Consider the following 17,389-nt stretch of genomic DNA (forward strand, 5'->3'; position numbering starts at 1 on the left):
ACAAGCATTGGAGCATACTGTGTCTATAACATGTAAAATATTAATATGTTTTCCTTGGTTATAAAGACTTCTTGAAGCAAGTGTGTTAGGATTTGCATTCATTAGCTGATTATTTTGATGGAATTAATGTCTGATTTGGAAAAGTATAACAGAGATCTCATAGTTAAAGCTTCACTTTAATTATGCTCATTAATTTAACTTAATTCTGCATTTTCAGTAGTGTTTTGGGGTATTTTTTTCTCAAAGAGTGAGTTAATGAAATGTTACTTCCTTATCACCTCTCTGTGTATTAAACTTGTCAGTCCCGAGGGTCTAGCTGCTCCTCTCATTTCTAAGCAAGTCAACTTTCCTTGAAGACAGAATTTACCCATAAATCAGGACTGCAATATTTGTCATTCCTTGGACAGACACAGATATATGCATATATTTGTGTCTTTGCATATGTATAATGTATTTCATCTCAAATGCCACAATATGCCTACAGCTTTCTCCCAGCAGGAATGCTTTATTTTCATGTTTACTCTCAGGAATAAACAATGTAATAGTGACCTATTAATTGAACATGTAAATTAGATTTGATGATAGAAAAGAGGTCTGAGTTAACTTCCTGAAATATTGCCTTACTGCTACTCCAGCTCTGTCTGTACTTGAGATACTTGGATTTGAACTGGCAAGCTTCTTAACTGGCTAAGGAAAGAGGAACAAGGGAATAATTCAAAGAGGAAAATGTTCTCTGTCCTCCACTAACCTGAAGAGTTTTCACTTCACACTCTCTATTTACTTTAGGAGAGCAATCTGACTGTACTTCATTTAAAAAAAAAGTTTCAAAGGGACACACACACTCTTTCTCATGAATTTTTTTTAAGGACGTTGTCATCTTACTTGAGACATTGCCATCTGCCACCTCTCTGCTCCAGTTACTGTGTCTTCAAGGAATTAAACCCCATCATATTAGAAGGGTTGTCTGTGTGACAGTTGTACCAAGCTGTCATTTCTAAGAACAGTATGTGGAGCAATCTGGGTGTAGGAGCAGGCAAATGCTTCCTACCTTGCCTCCTTCCTGCTCAGAGCCAAGCATTGTCTCTGGCTGGACACCCACAGCCCTTCTGAACAGCAGGGGCAGATGAGATGCAGCTCCAGTGCAGAGAAGTGTTCTGGCTGCTCTGGACTGCCAGTGGAAAATGCAATGAGTGAGACTCATGCATGGATGATTCCTGTGCTGCAAGATTTTGAGGGATGCCGTGCTTTTCACAGTAACTGCTGAGTGAACACGGACATTTGCAGCTTGAATGAGTTGTGAGATGACAAGTCCTTGGGGTGTTGAGCATGTGCTAACCAGCCTTGGTTTGCCTGGGAGCTGGGAAGGCGCAGAGCAGTTTTTGGTGCTTTTAAATCTGAATCGTGAGGAGGGGAGCATTTACTACCATATGATGGTGGACTGACCCATCAGAAATTAATCAATGTTCAGCAGTGACAACTGTTTGGCCTTTGGAACTGACCTGTCCCAGGCTTGATGGTATTTGGGTGAGAGACCATCAGGGCAGCTGGGCTCAACCTGCTCACTGCTGTTTAAGTGTAAACCATTAAAGCCTCTGTTTTAAAGCCCCATTCCTAAGTTCTTGTTTGGAGAGAAATTGTTATGTCTACACAGAGAAACCACAAATGTAGGGGCACCAGAAAAAAGTTCTCACATGTGTGATTTGTTTTTAATCTGCAAAGATACAAATGGTTGGGTTAACTCAGCTTGTGTTCTCTCTGACTGATGCAGTGACATTGGAGGTAAGTTCTTTACCCCAGATTTCCCAATATGCAATAAGAATAGAGATGTTCACATCATCAGTAAGTGAGAGAAAATGGCATTTAATGATTAAAGTTTTAAAAGAAGTGCTGGTTAAAAAAAAAAAACTAAAAAAAGGGAAAGCAAAGAAAACTAAAAATCCTATGACCAGATGACAAAGACTTGCCAAGGAACCCTGAGTTACAGAGTTTTAAAGTCTTAAACTGTTACTCCTTTTCATAAGAGCATATCTGTATAACTCATTTCTTTAATTTTTCATTCATTTCAGCTAAATCATATTTCAAATTTCACAGTGAAATTACATGAAAGTTGCTTTTTACCCATGCATGAAGATGCAATTCTTGTGCAGTGGGGACGCATAAAGTGGAGTTCAGACTTTTAGCAAAGTCTCCCCAGGCACATCTAGTTTGTGTCAATCAGTCCCTAACTCAAAATGTTTTTATGTTTCTGGATAGGAACAGCTTGAAGTGTCATAGAAAATCACTTGTGTGCATACAGACAACAATACTTAATTCTATAATTAGCTTCAGGCAGTGAGACAACTAGAAAGATTTTTAAGCTTATTTTGGCAGATTTTCATTAAAATAAAAGCTGCTCATTAAAATAACTTTTGTTTTGAACTCCCAGACCTTGTTTGCAGGAGTACTTCTATACTTTTAAGGAACAGAAATAAAGCAAAAAACATGCATGAGAAAACTTGATGAAGTTTAGAACAGAAAATATGTACAATAGGCTGGTGTCTCATGTATTTTAATGAGAAAATACACAAAATTACTTAGTTTTAAGAATTTGAATGCATCCCTAATGAGGATAATGTCCTGCCCCCAGGTCCTCATGGTACAGAAGAACTGGATTACAAAGAACAGAAGTGAAAAATAATTTCAGGATGATGATGAGTTCAAGATGCAAAATATTGTTAGTTCAGGGGGAATTGGAATTGGAGTCATAAGCTAGAAACACACAAAAAAGTATGAGAAAAAACCACTGAGTCCTCTGCCCAAGTCTGGAAGAATGACTTTGAAGAAAAGGTAAAGATGGTTGGGCAGTTTGTAACCAAAACCCTTTTGGTTTTAAGGAAATTCTTCTTCTTTCATAGTGCTCGGTCACAAACTGCAGAGAACAGTCAGTCTGGGGACTTGTGGGCATCCCTGTAGTTGAGGTGGGGACCTGGGAGTCTCAGGTGAGCCACACTGCCCTAGGCCAAGCACGTTTGAAATGCTTTTTAAATAAAGCCATTTCTAACTTTATTCCGCTGCCCCAGTGGAATTGCCCCTGTTTTGTTGCAGGAAGTCTGTGATATTTATAGTTTGTTGCTGTAAAATGGAAGTATCTCTCCCTCCCTCGATTTTCAGACACGCTTAGGAAAAAGAAATCTCAGCTTATGCAGTCCAGGTGCATTTTTTGGAAACCGGTAAAACCCACGAGAGACAGCCCCATGCCTTCTCCCTGCTGCCACTGAGCTGGGCAGGTTCCTTGCACCTGCAGCTGCTTACCACGAGTACTTGTCTCGCCTTCAGTCTGGAGGGTGCCTGGGCTTGGTCCCGTCACTGATGCAGCACATGGAGAATTTTGCAGTGGTAGGGAAGAAGTCTTGGCTTTGGAAGCAGTAAATCAGCCATAAATCAGCTGCAGTAGGCCACTGTCAAAGCAGCACTGCACAAACCTGGCATGAACGGATGGTGACCATCACTGCCTGTCTCTTCTCTGTGCTAATGTGCCTGCTCTGCCCTTCACCTGCACCTGGAACCCATGGCTGCCTTTGAGCCCCCCTTCACAATATCCAAAGGAAACCACATTCAGGATCATAGTCCAAAATTGCCTCTGCTGGTGCCAGGGATGGGGAGTGAATGGGGATTTTAGTAGTCTTTTTTTACTCACTATAGATATTTGTTATTTTCATTTGGGTTACTCCGCACAGCGTGTACTTCTCTGGGCTGGCAAAGGTGCTGCAGACATCCATCTCCTTGTGTGTTAAGAAAGGGCTCAACCTGGGGAAAGTGGGTACAAAAATGCATTTTTAAGAGCCTAGAGTATATAAATTGTTTTATTCATTGAGCAAGGAGCATTTGTTACATCTTTAAAGGAATGTGCTTTATAGGAGAACAAAACTCTTTTTAGCTTGGTGTTACACCTATTTCTGTTTCAAAAGGAAAGGCTTAGTTACATGAAACAAAGCTTAGCATTAGTATTGTAATGAGGTACACAAATATCTTTCAAAATCCCTGTAACATTTTTCTGCTCAAAGGAGTTAGTCTTGTTTTCTCTAAAGTCTTCTCAAAGTAAAATGCTTCATTAAAATTAATAAGGCTGTGACCTATATAGTTTACAAAAGAATTAAATACTGTAATAATATGACCATATTCTTACTGTGCAGTTAATTTGTATTTTTCTATATATTATGAATGTTTACTTCTTCCTTTGAAGTTTGTGTTGGGCTAGTGTACAATAGTGTTCACTGAATAAGAACAGAAAAATGGTGACTTTTTGGCGTTTTCAGAATATGTTGGTAGCTTTTAATGCTGCCTTTTTTACTATCCCATTTGTCCTGATTAAACACTCTAGCATCAGGTTTTGGAGATTGTTGTTAATATTTTTTTAAAAAATATGTATTTTTGCTGCGCAGAATTCCACAAGGAACAGGAATCTAGTATTCTCAAACTTAGGAAGAAAAAGCTCTGTCCAAATTGATGTACACATGAGGTCTGGAGTCACTTGGGTATCCAGACCTTCCAACCAAAAGCAAAATCTAATTTTTGGTCCTTGACCTTGAAGGCAAGACTGCCATGATCATGGACCTTTGGACCTTTGGCCTGTGAAGGAAAAGAGGAGCATTTTTGAACCTGTGTTCTGTATTTGCCTAGGAAGGTTTGCCTGAGCAGGAGCAGCAGCCTACAGGTTAGGACAGAAGCTAGAGACAGATGAGTGTTTGGTAACCAGGCAGAAACCACAGCTGAACTGCTCCTCTGGTCTAACTGCAGGTGTTATAAACCAGCTACTGGTTTATAGTAGCTGGTGGGTGTCACTCACATGGGCTGGTGTCTTAGCAAGGAAGAGTCCACCAGTAGAAATGGCCAGTGGTATGTTAAAAAAGTTGGACTTTACAGGTCATGTCCTTGTTCCCAGGCTTCGCACAAGAAAAGGGAATTTTTTTTAGTGGAATTTAAAAGAAGAACTTCAAAGGAGTGTTTTCTTTGAAATACAAAGAAGTTCTGTGTCCTTGAAGAGGATTGTTGCTGGTTTACAATACTTTCCAAAACTGGAGGTTATGTGTAGCATGTTTGTCTCTGTGAGTTTTTTTAATTGGCACACAATAAATGTAAAATTAGAAAGTGATACAGCATTGAAGAAGATAACATTAAAAGAAATTTGTAGCAGTGTTGAACTGTGTTACTTTGCTGGAAGTTTGAGTTAGGCCCCATGGGTACTTGGCATATTTCACCTTTTAAAAATGATTGTGACCTGAATTTTTTCCACCAAATGTCTTTTCAGCGCAGCAAAAAATAAGACGTCACTGCAGTTTGATCAGCCATTGTATTCAGTCTTAGTACTGCCTTTATGTAGTTGGGAGATACAGGTAATGGTCTCACATTTCAGTTATTTTACAAAAATTTCTTTCTTTTTCCTTTTTTCAGTTGATCTTAAGAAAGGATCATGTCCAAGTGCTGCAAAATCAAATCTCCCCAAGCCCTGCCCGTCTGGACTCCGTCCCCCAGGTTATTCACGGCTGCCAGCAGCTAAGCTGGCTGCATTTGGGTTTGTCAGGAGCTCGAGTGTGTCCTCTGTCTCCAGCAACCAGTCCAATGACAGCTCTCAGAGCGACCAGAGCAGGACAACTAACCGTAAGTCCCAGACGTGCCCTTCTTTCCAGAGGGATATTAAACAGATGTGTCCCAGGATTGTGCAGACTGTGGTTTCTATATGGTTCAGAACTAATGAAATCTGTCCAGTACTCACTAATCTCTTCTGTGCCACTGACTTTGGTTTGGTATCTTGATTGCCCAGTGAAGTTTTTTAAAAAATATGAATAATAATTATTAAATATTAATAAACAAGCATTAAATTCTAACACCTGTTTAAAATATTAATAGTGAGGGATGAATAGGGCCTGAATGTTGAGGAGGTGGTTTTCCTTGCTACAGAGAAAATTCCATTAAGAGTGAATTTGAGGCATTCTTTCTTGTATTTTGTTTTTTACCTGGAACATGCCTTCTTACAAGCTGAAATAGTAAATAAACAGAGCGAACTGTGTTTGTCAAGTAAATGGCAGCCAATGCAGAACAGGACAAATATTATCTAAAACAGGAGATACAATCTTTCTCATCTACTTTTCTTCTGCTTCTTAATATTCAGTATGATAAATTCAGCCAGTGATATGAAAAATTGAGCCAGTGATATGAAAGAGATCAGGACTGATATCGTAGTACATCTACCAGACTTTGAATGATCCCCTGGCAGAAATGTCATTCCAAATCCTATTTTCTGCAAAGGCTGTTAATTTTATTAAGCACAAAATAATACCCACTGGATTCTGCAGTCCTTGGGAAATGTGCACATGCCCTGGGCTCAGAGCAGAAAGGGGGATTGAGGGATTTTCGTGCCAGTTTTTCTTTGAAGACTAGATTGAGCCTGAACTGTGTCAATATCAAAGCAAGTGGTATCAGCCCAAGAGGGGTGCAGACAGGGCCACCAGGTGACATGAAGCAGCAGAGGAGACAAGATGCAGGCTTCTAAATCTTTCACTGTTTGTATTAATTTGAAATTAATTAAAATAAATACAATTAATATAGTTCAAAACCCTAAGGATTTTCTCTTTCCCCTTTACATGGGGTGATTGAAATGCAAAAGACTAATGTTAGCAGGGACTTTTAACTTTACCAATGCCCCCAAACATCCTTGTATCTTGTTTTACTATTGGACTGATCATTCATTTTTTGTTGTTTCCTAATGAACTTTACTTCGAGTAAGTCAGCCTCTTTTCACTTCGTGCTTTTACCCTACATTTATGCCTTTGGAAGACTTCTCTTTTTACTGGTGTTGTCATCTTTTAGTCTTTATTTACATAAAACCTGTGTTAAGGACAGAATTACCTGATACCTGATTAGATCTAAACTACATCTCTACAAGCAATAGTGTTGTTTAGCAGTTTCAGCAATTTCAGGTGTGAATCTGAAAAAAATGACAACTGTAGGTACAACACCATCCTTGAACACACCAGATGTATACAGGTTCATACAAATCTAACTCCACAATACTCCAGTCTGCTGAATTTGAATCAATTGATTTCTGTTAAAAAAATTGTGGAAGAAGCATTAGCAATCTCAGGCATAGAAAGTTACATCTGATAATTCAGTTCTCTTAAAAGAAGTTGATTTCATTTATGTATTCTGGTGTATTTTTATACTATCTTTGTACATTTTGCCCATAAAAACTGAAGGACATGGAAGCATTTGGTTTCAGCTGACTCAGCTGAGGATGGTAGTGCTCTTTAGTGTTGGGATCAGGATGATGTGACCATCTTGTGCATATTACAAGATCAGTTTTGATGGGTATGAAAATTACCCAGGGGAAGTGTTCTGCTTGTACGAATTCATGTAGAGATGAGCTCAGCCCATCACCTGGTGAAAAACAGCATCTATAACTTTGCTCTTGCTGCCAAGTTAGATAACTCATGGAAGCTGTTGTGGAATTTCCCTCCACCTCCAAGTGAGAGCAGGAGAATGAGCCCCTCCCAAGGGTCATCTCTCTCACATGTCTCACCTGTTTGGCCCAGAAGTCTTTTACTTCTCTGTAGTTCCAAAAGCAGAGTGCTTCCTCCTGGACAAAGGTGAGGGAAGGAGAAGGTGTGTTGCCAAGCAGGTGAGGGCACATCTCGTGTTTATGGTAAGTTGGTAAGTCATGACTTGGTAAGTCATGACACAAGGTGATGCCTACCATCACCTGCTTGCTTTTCATTAAAGACAGCATGACTCCTGTTCATGGGGCAGATGGGTAGGAAGAAATAGTGTTTCCTCACTGTTAATTTATTAACTTTCATAGAAATGTTATCTGAAATGTTATGAAACTCTGCCATCTTTTTCTATTTATAGTCTGTGTGCCAGCGAGAGTTAAATTAGTTGCCCAGTACCCAGGGAGCTCAAATTATCTGGTTTCCATTCTACCGCAGCTTATTTAACACAGAGCAACAGTGCACTTAAACATGTACAGAAAGGACGTAGGGTAGAAGTACTGGCTCAGGAATCTTAGCATGACATATTATTTCTTCCCTTCATTGTCTGCTGGTAGAACAGTTTTATTTAAATTAAATAAATAGCTGATTCTGTAGCTACTACCTGAGATCATGTCTTTGACTAAATCAGGTCTCCTAGAGGGCAAGCAAAAGCTTTACTGTTAATTTCCTAGCTCAGTAGGGTAGCAAAATGCAAAATTATCTAGCTTTAGAAGTCTTCAAACACACATAACACAATTTTCTATTTAAGCAGCATCTCTGCATGTCAGGGAGACAAAAGTAGTTAATAACATCTTACAAGTGTGCATTTGTTATAAATAGAGGAGCTGCTACTGTTGTAAATCATGGAGCTCATTTAAAAGTCATGACATTTTGTAGGTTATTAAAAAGCCAATGACTATGGCTAGGTGAGAGGAAAACACTGGTTTATTTTAGGGAGAGAGTGTCTCTAGGTAAACAGTGATTCTTTAAGGGACCCTGGTGAGATCCTCTTCTTGCTTTTCTCTCCTCTGCCAGATGTCTTGTGGTGCTAGTTCTGCCTAAACACATTTCTTTTCAGAAGTCCGAGCTAGTGTCTCTGTCTAGGGTGTAAAACCCACTTGTTTAGAAAAAGGAGACGTGATGTTTGTGTTGAGGGGAAGTTTGTTAATGGAGCTGCAATATGGCAGCTTTGTTCTTCACCAGATTTCTCCCCTTCCTGTGACCCCTCTAAAAGCAGTAAGCCTGGATGTGCATGGTGCCTGTGCTGCGCTGCTTGGTTCGCTTTCTGGCAATACCTCACATATTCAGGTTGACACAATTAAATGGATTTGAAGCTGTGGGACTGGGCTCTTTTCCCGTGGTGAGACAGGACACACTGCTCAGTACTTGTCTGCTTGTCCTCTGGTCTTTCCTGGAGTTCTATCCCAGGGCTGTGGGTATCACCAGGCTGCTCTTTGCCAAAACCATGCCAGCAGTGACAGTCTTGTCACCAGCTGCTAATCAGGGTCAGTCATAACAGGACTCTGCTGCTGGTCCTGCCCAATTTTCTGTTGAGGCTGAAGGGGCAGCCTCTGGGAAAGCCCAGGCTGAGGCTCGGCTCCTGGTCCTGTTACCAGTAGTCCAAAGATCTGTTCTGTGGCACAGATAGGTTTCTCCACTAATATCACTAATATCTTAGTTCAAGATTACCTGCAAAATTCAAATTTAGCCCCAGTTCTGGTGTACTACTTTTGAGGTTTTCAGAAAATGCCTGATATTTTAAACCATTATTCTTTATTTAGAAAAAGAGAATTTTGTATGCCTAAAAAATTATTTGCAGTGGAGAGAAACAATTGTATAACCATAAAGAGAAACTTCTAATTTAAACAACTTGTAACAAAATACTTCGTGGATTTTTTTTTTTTTTTAAATTTCAAATGCACTATATGGAAGCTTTTCCCGTGTCTGCCCCAATAAAATTTGCATGAGACATTCATGTCATCCACCAAAGGCCACAGTTGTGGGATGTGGTTCCCAGTACTATCTTGTGATTTTGCAGTGAGGTAACATGATGCTCAGACTGTACCTTCTGTTTTACTGGTTTGAGGAGCTCAGAGTTTTGCATTTTGAACTAGTTTGAGGGGCCTGTATCTGCATTTTGAGTGACCATCTGAATGTCCCGCTCACACAATTAGCTTTATGTGCTTCATCAGCATAGACTCCAACTTGCTGTAGGTACCACGTGGGAAAGAGCTTGTCAAGCACTGTGGAAGAATTTGATGTGTAGAGGATTGGAAGGAAGGTGGATTGTTTAGAATGAGTTAAGGCTAAGAGTTCAGGAGATGGAAGAATGTCAGTATAACATCGGGAAATACTTCATAGTCATAAGGTCTACTAGTCTGTTAAATAATCTTCCAACTCAAGCAGTGAAATCCCTGTTGCTTAAGATTCTTTAAATAGAACAATGGCACGGTGTTAGAGGCAATTCTTCTCCGTCGACGTGCTAGACTAAAAGACATAATGCTATTCAGTATCTACCCACAGCTCTGAGTGCTGAAGCAATTTATTTTGGGAGTGAGCAAGAAAATGGTGATGAATATTTCAAAACTTGTTTTAGTATCTCATGACAGCTATTGTTTTGTTAAAAATGATAGAGAAATGAAACGACATGTTTTATTGATGTAAACCTCCATGATCCTTTCTTCAATATATATATTTCTCACTAGTTTTTGACCTTGAATTGCCTGACCTTGCTAAATGTTGAATTTCCATTCTAATAAGCAACAATGTCAAAGTGTCAGATTCAGGTGGGTGGAGAAATGAAGAAATTAAAGTGAGCACAGAGCCTTGAATAGGTGCCTAATTGGCTCCAAAATGGGTAGAACATTCAAAATTGTCACATGGTAGACAGGTAAACCAGTTGTTCTTAAATACATAAGTATTATGTTAATATGAAGAATTTCCTGCATGAAAATACTTTCCAATCATATTTCTATGGTTAATTTTCTGTTCAGTTTTCTACATGACAAATTCTTTTTTTTTTCCCTTCTGATCATGTTTTGATATTAATGCCTTGATGAAAAATCACTTTATGACATCATTTCACTGTGAATAAGACTAAAATAGAACAGTATTGAGATTCTGAGCTTTGTGGGATGAAGCACCTGGAAAAGTGCAGTATGCCAGCCGGGAGGAGCAAGGGCTATAAGACATTTTAGCTGCCTTTACTTAGCAGCATTTACTTTTCATACTCTAGTTGCTAGTTATGGGGGGGAAAAGATTCAAAAATTACTTGGGGGTGTGGGCACAGAAGTTTCTCTCTATTTGCAGAGATTGAAATAACAGTGCTGAAGTATAATAATTGGCTATTAATTTCAGTGGGTTTTAGATATGGTGCTTATGATAATATTTTAAATTTGGTATTATTTTAATAGCTTAGATAATGTCTTTGCTGTCTCCATTGTTACCTCTTCCCCTGCCCATCAGAACACATAGCAGAGGGGAGCACTTCCACATTGGAAGGATCTTATCACCCCTTGTAATGAATAAGTAGAGGCAGGAAGATCAAGCTGGTTTGGAAATGCAGAACTACTTTTATATGAAGATGCCAACCTGAAATATTTAAAGGGTTTTCAGTTTTGCTGAGCTTAAGTTTGTCTAAACTGAAGAAATCCATGAAACACTGAATTCTGCAAAGCTTGCTTTTTATGAGCAAAGAAATGTGGAAAGAACTTTGCCAAGCTCTTGTGCCAGCTCAACTCGAGTGCTTAATCATCATGTTTGTTATTGTTATAAAGTGCCATATAAAATCTGTGGTTTTAGTGTAAGAAGTCCGGTCTGGGAGATTCTGTGTCTGTGTTCTAAAATTGTCCTGGCTCATACCCGGCAACTCCAGTTCCAGTTTTTGGCACTTATTTCTGTCTGGCTTTTAAAAAGTGGCTTAAATGATCAACCTCACTTTCCTGTCTGTAAAATGGGGTGGGAGAGTACAGATGTTTGTGCATGTACTGGGTAACAGGACGGCAAGGAAGAAACAGATAGTGACAAATCCTCTTTCCTGGCCCATTTCCACACAGGATTATTTGACTGATTATGTGCACCTAATTTAGTCACGGCGACTCTTAGTGTTTAATCTGCAGAAGGCAAAAAGTAGTTCAAACCACTTGCACATCAGGCTGCCAGACACCAGTTTACTGGAGAGGGCAGTGCATTGCCCCAGGATTAGATTATTCCCATTACAGACACCCAAGGTGTCTCTGTCCTTTAACTCTGGGAAAATGTTGATTCAATGATCAGCGTGGTGGATGGAGCTACTGTGGCAACCTGCTTGGTCCCCCTATACTGGAAGGTTTCATCAGCCCCTTCTTTATTTTAAAGGTGTCCTGTGGTTGATTCTGTGCTTCCTTGGTCAATAGGAGGTCATGACTACTTTATTTATTTGCAGTTTGATTAACTTCAATAATTTTTAGAGGGATACAAAGAAACCAGCAAAGCCATTTCTAAAACAACCTTTTTTCTTTTTTGATCTTTATTTCGCATTTTTTAAAACGTCTAGTCTTCAGTGATCCTGAAGGGTGTGCCCTCTGGTAGGGATGTGAGAGAGACATGAGGAAGAAGAGAGCTGGTGGTGCAGTGTGAATTTTACAGTCTGGAGAAAAACCTCGGTCAGTCCAGAGCCAGTAACAGGCACAAGCACAGCATTCATCTTTCTGGGGACACTCAGCACTTGAACAGTGGCACTTAAAGTGTCCTTTTGAAAATATGAAGACAAGGAGCAGCTGGAACATGTCTGTCACATCCAAATTAAAACCCCTCTTAAGACCAGAAAACTCACTATAAATTGTCTCTTTTTCAAACTCTAATCTTCCTATTCTATCTGTTGAGGGCGGAAATACTCGTTTAGAAGTGAACCCTGTGGGTATTCATTGAAATGGATTAATCTTTTAATTTAGCCCAGAGAAAAATTAAGGAATAAAGCTTTGAAGAAATGAGAACTCATCCATTTCTCTTTTTCCTTTTTCCTTTTTTTTTCCTCCTATTTTTTTTTCTCCCCTTGCCTTCTAAGGAATCACAGTAAAAATCTTCAGTCTCCCACTAATGAAGTACGACCTTGCAGGACTTTAGAGAAACTTTCTGCTTCACCATGTCTCTCTCATGCATTTCATTTCAGTTTATATATCAATATTTTAAAAGGGTTAATTTTGGATGTCTAGCTATGGGGCTTATCACTGGTATATTCCACTGGCTTCATCTCCAGTTTTTGTGCTTTCTGAAATTCAAGCCTGTGGTAATCCAGATGAACTCAACTCTATAAAGATACATCTTCAAAAAGCACCACATATTGCTTCTGGTGCAATTCTGCATTTTGTATTGTCTGTGAGGTTGAAGCCAGTGAGCACAGTGAGGCATTCTGGCTTTGAAATCTTTAAGTAAATCAAACAGTTGCCTGACTGAACCAATTACTGTCAGTGACAAAAATCATTACATTATCTATGATAATAGGCTTTCTTCCAAAGATAACTTTCCCCCCCTCCCCCCAGAAATAAGTATTAATTTGAAGATACAAGAAGTTCAATATGGTATTTATGAGCCAACTTTGAGTCACAGTGAAACAAAGAAAAATACCTGTGTAACAGTTTGGAGTTATGTAAATTTTGAAAGTATTTTTTAAATTATGTTTTTCCTTGTGTGATTTCTGCTTAGGGTCAGTAAGGCTGTTAGCTTGTTTTCATAAACAAGAAGCAAATAAGCTGAGGTTCAGTGTTTCTTTGATCTCTTTCAACAAGGACCGAAATTTAAAAGTGAAACTGAGATGATCTCCTTGCAATCATATTATTAACAGCTGTAGTCAGAAGGAAAGTGTTGTGAATTTGTCACACAGTTCAGTCCAATTGCCTTACCAGCAATAAACAGGACCAAAATTACAAGTACTGTGAATATGACTGGCAAATCTCATTTAGACCGAAAGGTTTCAGAAAACAAAACTGTCCTCTTTATAGAACATGAAAAATCAATTAACAAAATGGTACGCTTTTGCAAAATGAAGTGTGGATAATCAACACAAACAAATGGGGATTTGGAAAAAGCCTGTAAACTGTCCCTTTTGGGAGGGAGAGTGACTGATTAGTTGAGGAGAACCATGTGGATTAGTGCAGGTATGTATTAACAATGGAGCAAAGGAAGACAAACTTCAAAGATGTTTCTAATCTTTGATCCCATTAGGAATCCTGCAGAAGACTTGTGAATTCTAATTTAGTAGCGTGAGAAGTGTTACAGCCAAAGGAGTGCAGCACTATTTTTAGAGGAAAAACTTTTTCCATGTAGAGGTTGGGGTGGAATATCACTCATGACATTTTTTTCCATCACACTAAACTAGTCCAAACAGGTTAAAATTGAGGTCATTTATGTAAGTCTTCCAGGTGCTTTTGAGAATATCTGAAATAAAGGAAGGATTAACATCTTTTGCAGCTTTCATTATTGCCATGAGTCTGTTAGTTGTTATCCAAGAACTTGAAAATTGCAGTTTAAACAGCTTCCTTCTGGCTTGCTGTTTGGCAATCTCTAGAGGCCTGGACAAGATTACATGAGGCTGTAAACAGCTCAGAATGTAGTGGTTCTTTGCCTTGTGACAAGTGTGAGACCATAGGCTTTCAATGTGGGACTTCCAGAGTTAATTTAAATGCTAGAAGAAAGCTGACTGAAGTCTGAAACAAGTAAAACCACTGCTGGCAGAAAAATGACAGACTGAGACCCTCCAACCAAGAACACTGAGGTGAATAAAACAGGAACAATTGCACAGTCTTTTCCTCCATGGTGGGAGTTATTGGAAACGGTGGGCTGTTGGCACACAGGACATCAGTGACACCACCATCAGCAGTAGCAGACGTTCAGTCCCTTGGAGATGAGCCCAGGAAATGGTAGTATGCTTCCCATGGGGCAGCTTTAAGGGTCTACCTGTGTAATTGGTGTGGTTGGAGGAGAAAGGTGCTGCCATTTCTCTGGATTACACACATGCCTATGACTCTCTGCTCCCTGTGGCAAGAAGTCAGTTAAGCTGGGCTACATGGTGTAAATCTTTAATATATGCTCTTCCCAACTTCGTGATCTGCTCGTGCATCTTGACACAGTGTAAATTGCCATCACTACTTCCATAGCAGGCTAAGCAGTCAGAAATACTTATGCAGAAATATGAACTTTAGGATGGGAGAATAAAGTGCTCTGATTCAGAGGTGGGAACTGGACCTCGTTGGAAGAGCTGTCAGTGTTCCCACATAAACCTCGACATGGGATCGTGCGTCACTGGGGTTTGTCTCAGAACGGGGCACGTCACTCCCTGCGTGCTGATTCACCAGCCAGTCATAAGGGTGCTCTGTTTTGGTGCACACCACCTGCATTGGGCCTCTAGGCATTGAGCAGTGTGTGTTTCTGTGTAAAAAGGTAAAAACTGCTAGCCAGAATGAAATGGAGATGGATGCATGCACTGGCCAGCTCTTGCACTGATGCCAGCACCCACTTGTAGCAGCACTGATGCTGCCCAGTGGTCCTTGGTGAGACCAAACCAGGCTAGATCAGTTTGTTTTCACAAATCAGTTTGTTTTTGCATGTCATGAACCTTTCTCCAGCTGAACCTGACACCAGTCTTTTCTATTTGTTTTCTTATTTAAAGTAAGTCTCCCAAAGAAGATTAATTCCATTATAGTCCTTAATTAAACTGCCACAAAGAAAGAAAATAGCTTCTAATTTGCAGAGAAGAGTCAGGAGACGCCCTTCTACCCCATGCCTAAAAGCAGAGAATGAAGTTAAATGGAGGTAGATGAGTTGTCTCCTACCACTGCCACAGATCTCAGAAATACTGTGCATTTCTGGTGCCCTGATGGTGAAATATTGAAGTTCAGTCAGTGATTAACTTCCTGTCTATCACACATTGCAGTTACACTGTGCTCCTGTCAGCCATTTCTGGAAAGGTGTGCACAACCTCCAGAGCAACTGAGCAAAACTGAGTGAGGAATGCTGAGTTTTCAATAAAATGGCATGTCTCAATCAAAACGTCTCATGGCCAAACCTTGGAAACCCTTGTATTGTCTTCCCCTGCTGCTAAACTGTATGGAATAGTGTGGGCTGGAGTTCAGTCTGTGCCCTCAAGTGCATGGCATGATTTTTTGGGTTTAAACGACAGAATTAAAAATACATCACTTTTAACCAGATTTTTTTCTCCTAAAAATAAGAATATATAATTTATTTGCTGTTTTTTATAAACTCTTCCTCTCAGTTCTTACTGCACATGAGACAATCTATGAGTTAATATTACTTTTGTAATCTGAGGAAAGGGGATTTCCCAATGAATGTTATTACAATACTTTAATTTAAACTGAAGGCCTATTTTTAGATGCTTGGATGTGTCTTGGAATAAAACATTCCTTCTCTGACATGTTCTAATGTTGACTAAATGTATTATGTACTGCATCTAGGTATCTAAGGAATTTTAATTGTCTCAGAGGTACACAATAGTGTTTTAGAATTAGGATATTTATCACTTGTCACAGCTTGTAAATTTAGATACAGAACAGGCCTGTACACTGTCAAACTGTGTGGGAAAGAGGAATAGGAGGTAGCGTCATGGTCTCTGTATGCCTTCCAAAGAATAGATTGGAAATGAATAGAATAAAAATGTCTAAGATGTATTTTAAAAAGGTGCCGTTTAAAAAAGCTTAAACCTGAAGGAAAGATGCAAGAAAATTTAAAAGAAAGAAGCTGATGCTAAGAAACTGTCTCTTGTGTGCACACAAGTCAGTGCCACTTCTTTGGCAGAGCGATAGCTGCTCTAAGAAATGTGCTGAATTATGCATGGCTTACCAACAGTCCTGCTCTGGAGCTCGGTTGTGATGGCTTGGGGGAATGTGTGCATTCCTGAACTGCCATCTCTCCCCCCATTGTGTGAATCAAAAGTACCTGCAGATAAAAAATTCAGATTAATGGAGAAAAGCCTCCAAGCAGCTCACTAAGTGATAGAAGCTTGCTATCAGTGACAGCTGGAAGATGAAACTGTGGACTGTCACGGTAAACAATTTGCAGCTACGATTTGTTTGGTACTCCCCACTTAGAAGCATGCCAGCTATCGTGTTTAAAAAACAGCCCAACTAGTAAAACTAGTTTAAAATATGAAAGATTTTTATATTTTAAATCAGACTGACTTTTTCATGGAGCCTACAGTTTTATAACTGTAATTTTGATTTTGTTTTTCTGTTAAATTGGGTGGATGTTTCCCTAAGTGGTATCTCAGCAGATGTCATAAGGTGGTTCCTGCCCTTTGCCAGGGTGGTGGGAAGCATCTTGGCAGGGTTGAAGCAAAGCAGCAAGGTCCATTTATGACTTCTCCCCTGCCCATATAGCCAGATATTTGGAATTATTATCCTCCTAAAATGCCATATAATGCCAATTTATAGTTCTTGAAATGTGGGCATTCTGTTAGTGTTGAATTCCAGCTATCTCTATTTTGCTGTTTTCTCTCATGACTTTAGACAGGGAACTCCCTCTCTTGTGGGTGCTGCCCATCCCTTGCGTGGCACCCAGAGACGATTTGGAAGACTGGTGCTAAATAAGAACTGTGGTAGCATTTGCCTCTACTACAGCAGGCACAAAGCTTCACCCTGCTTTTTTTTTTTTTGCAGTTTGTAATTAACTAATGAAATGTTTATGTAATTGGCTTTGATAATGCTTCCAGGAAAGCACTGCATGCTTGTTTAAAAGTTTACCTCACTGTATAGGTATTTTAGAGGGAAGTCTATTGGGGAAGGAAGCTCTGCTGGAGGTTTTTAGATGTTTTTCACTGGGTGGATTGTAAAGAAGTCAGTTTTCCCCAGTCTTGGACTTCTGAAGTTTTTGCAGCTTCCATTGCCAACACAAGG

The 17,389-nt window shown here is 39.6% G+C and overlaps 1 protein-coding gene across 1 annotated transcript in view; it reads left to right on the forward strand.

Moving 5' to 3' along the window:
• MTUS2 (microtubule associated scaffold protein 2) overlaps positions 1 to 17,389 on the forward strand; it is a 156,864-nt gene that overhangs the window by 12,169 nt on the left and 127,306 nt on the right. Inside the window, exon 3 of the mRNA XM_054271963.1 lies at positions 5,431 to 5,637. Within this exon, the coding sequence (XP_054127938.1) occupies positions 5,431 to 5,637 (207 nt within the window). The remainder of the gene's footprint in view (positions 1 to 5,430; positions 5,638 to 17,389) is intronic.

This window comes from Melozone crissalis, unplaced genomic scaffold (genome assembly GCF_028551555.1).
Source record: "Melozone crissalis strain CALT ecotype California unplaced genomic scaffold, PUWL_Pcris_2 ptg000013l_1, whole genome shotgun sequence".
NCBI classification, from domain to species: Eukaryota; Metazoa; Chordata; class Aves; order Passeriformes; family Passerellidae; genus Melozone; species Melozone crissalis.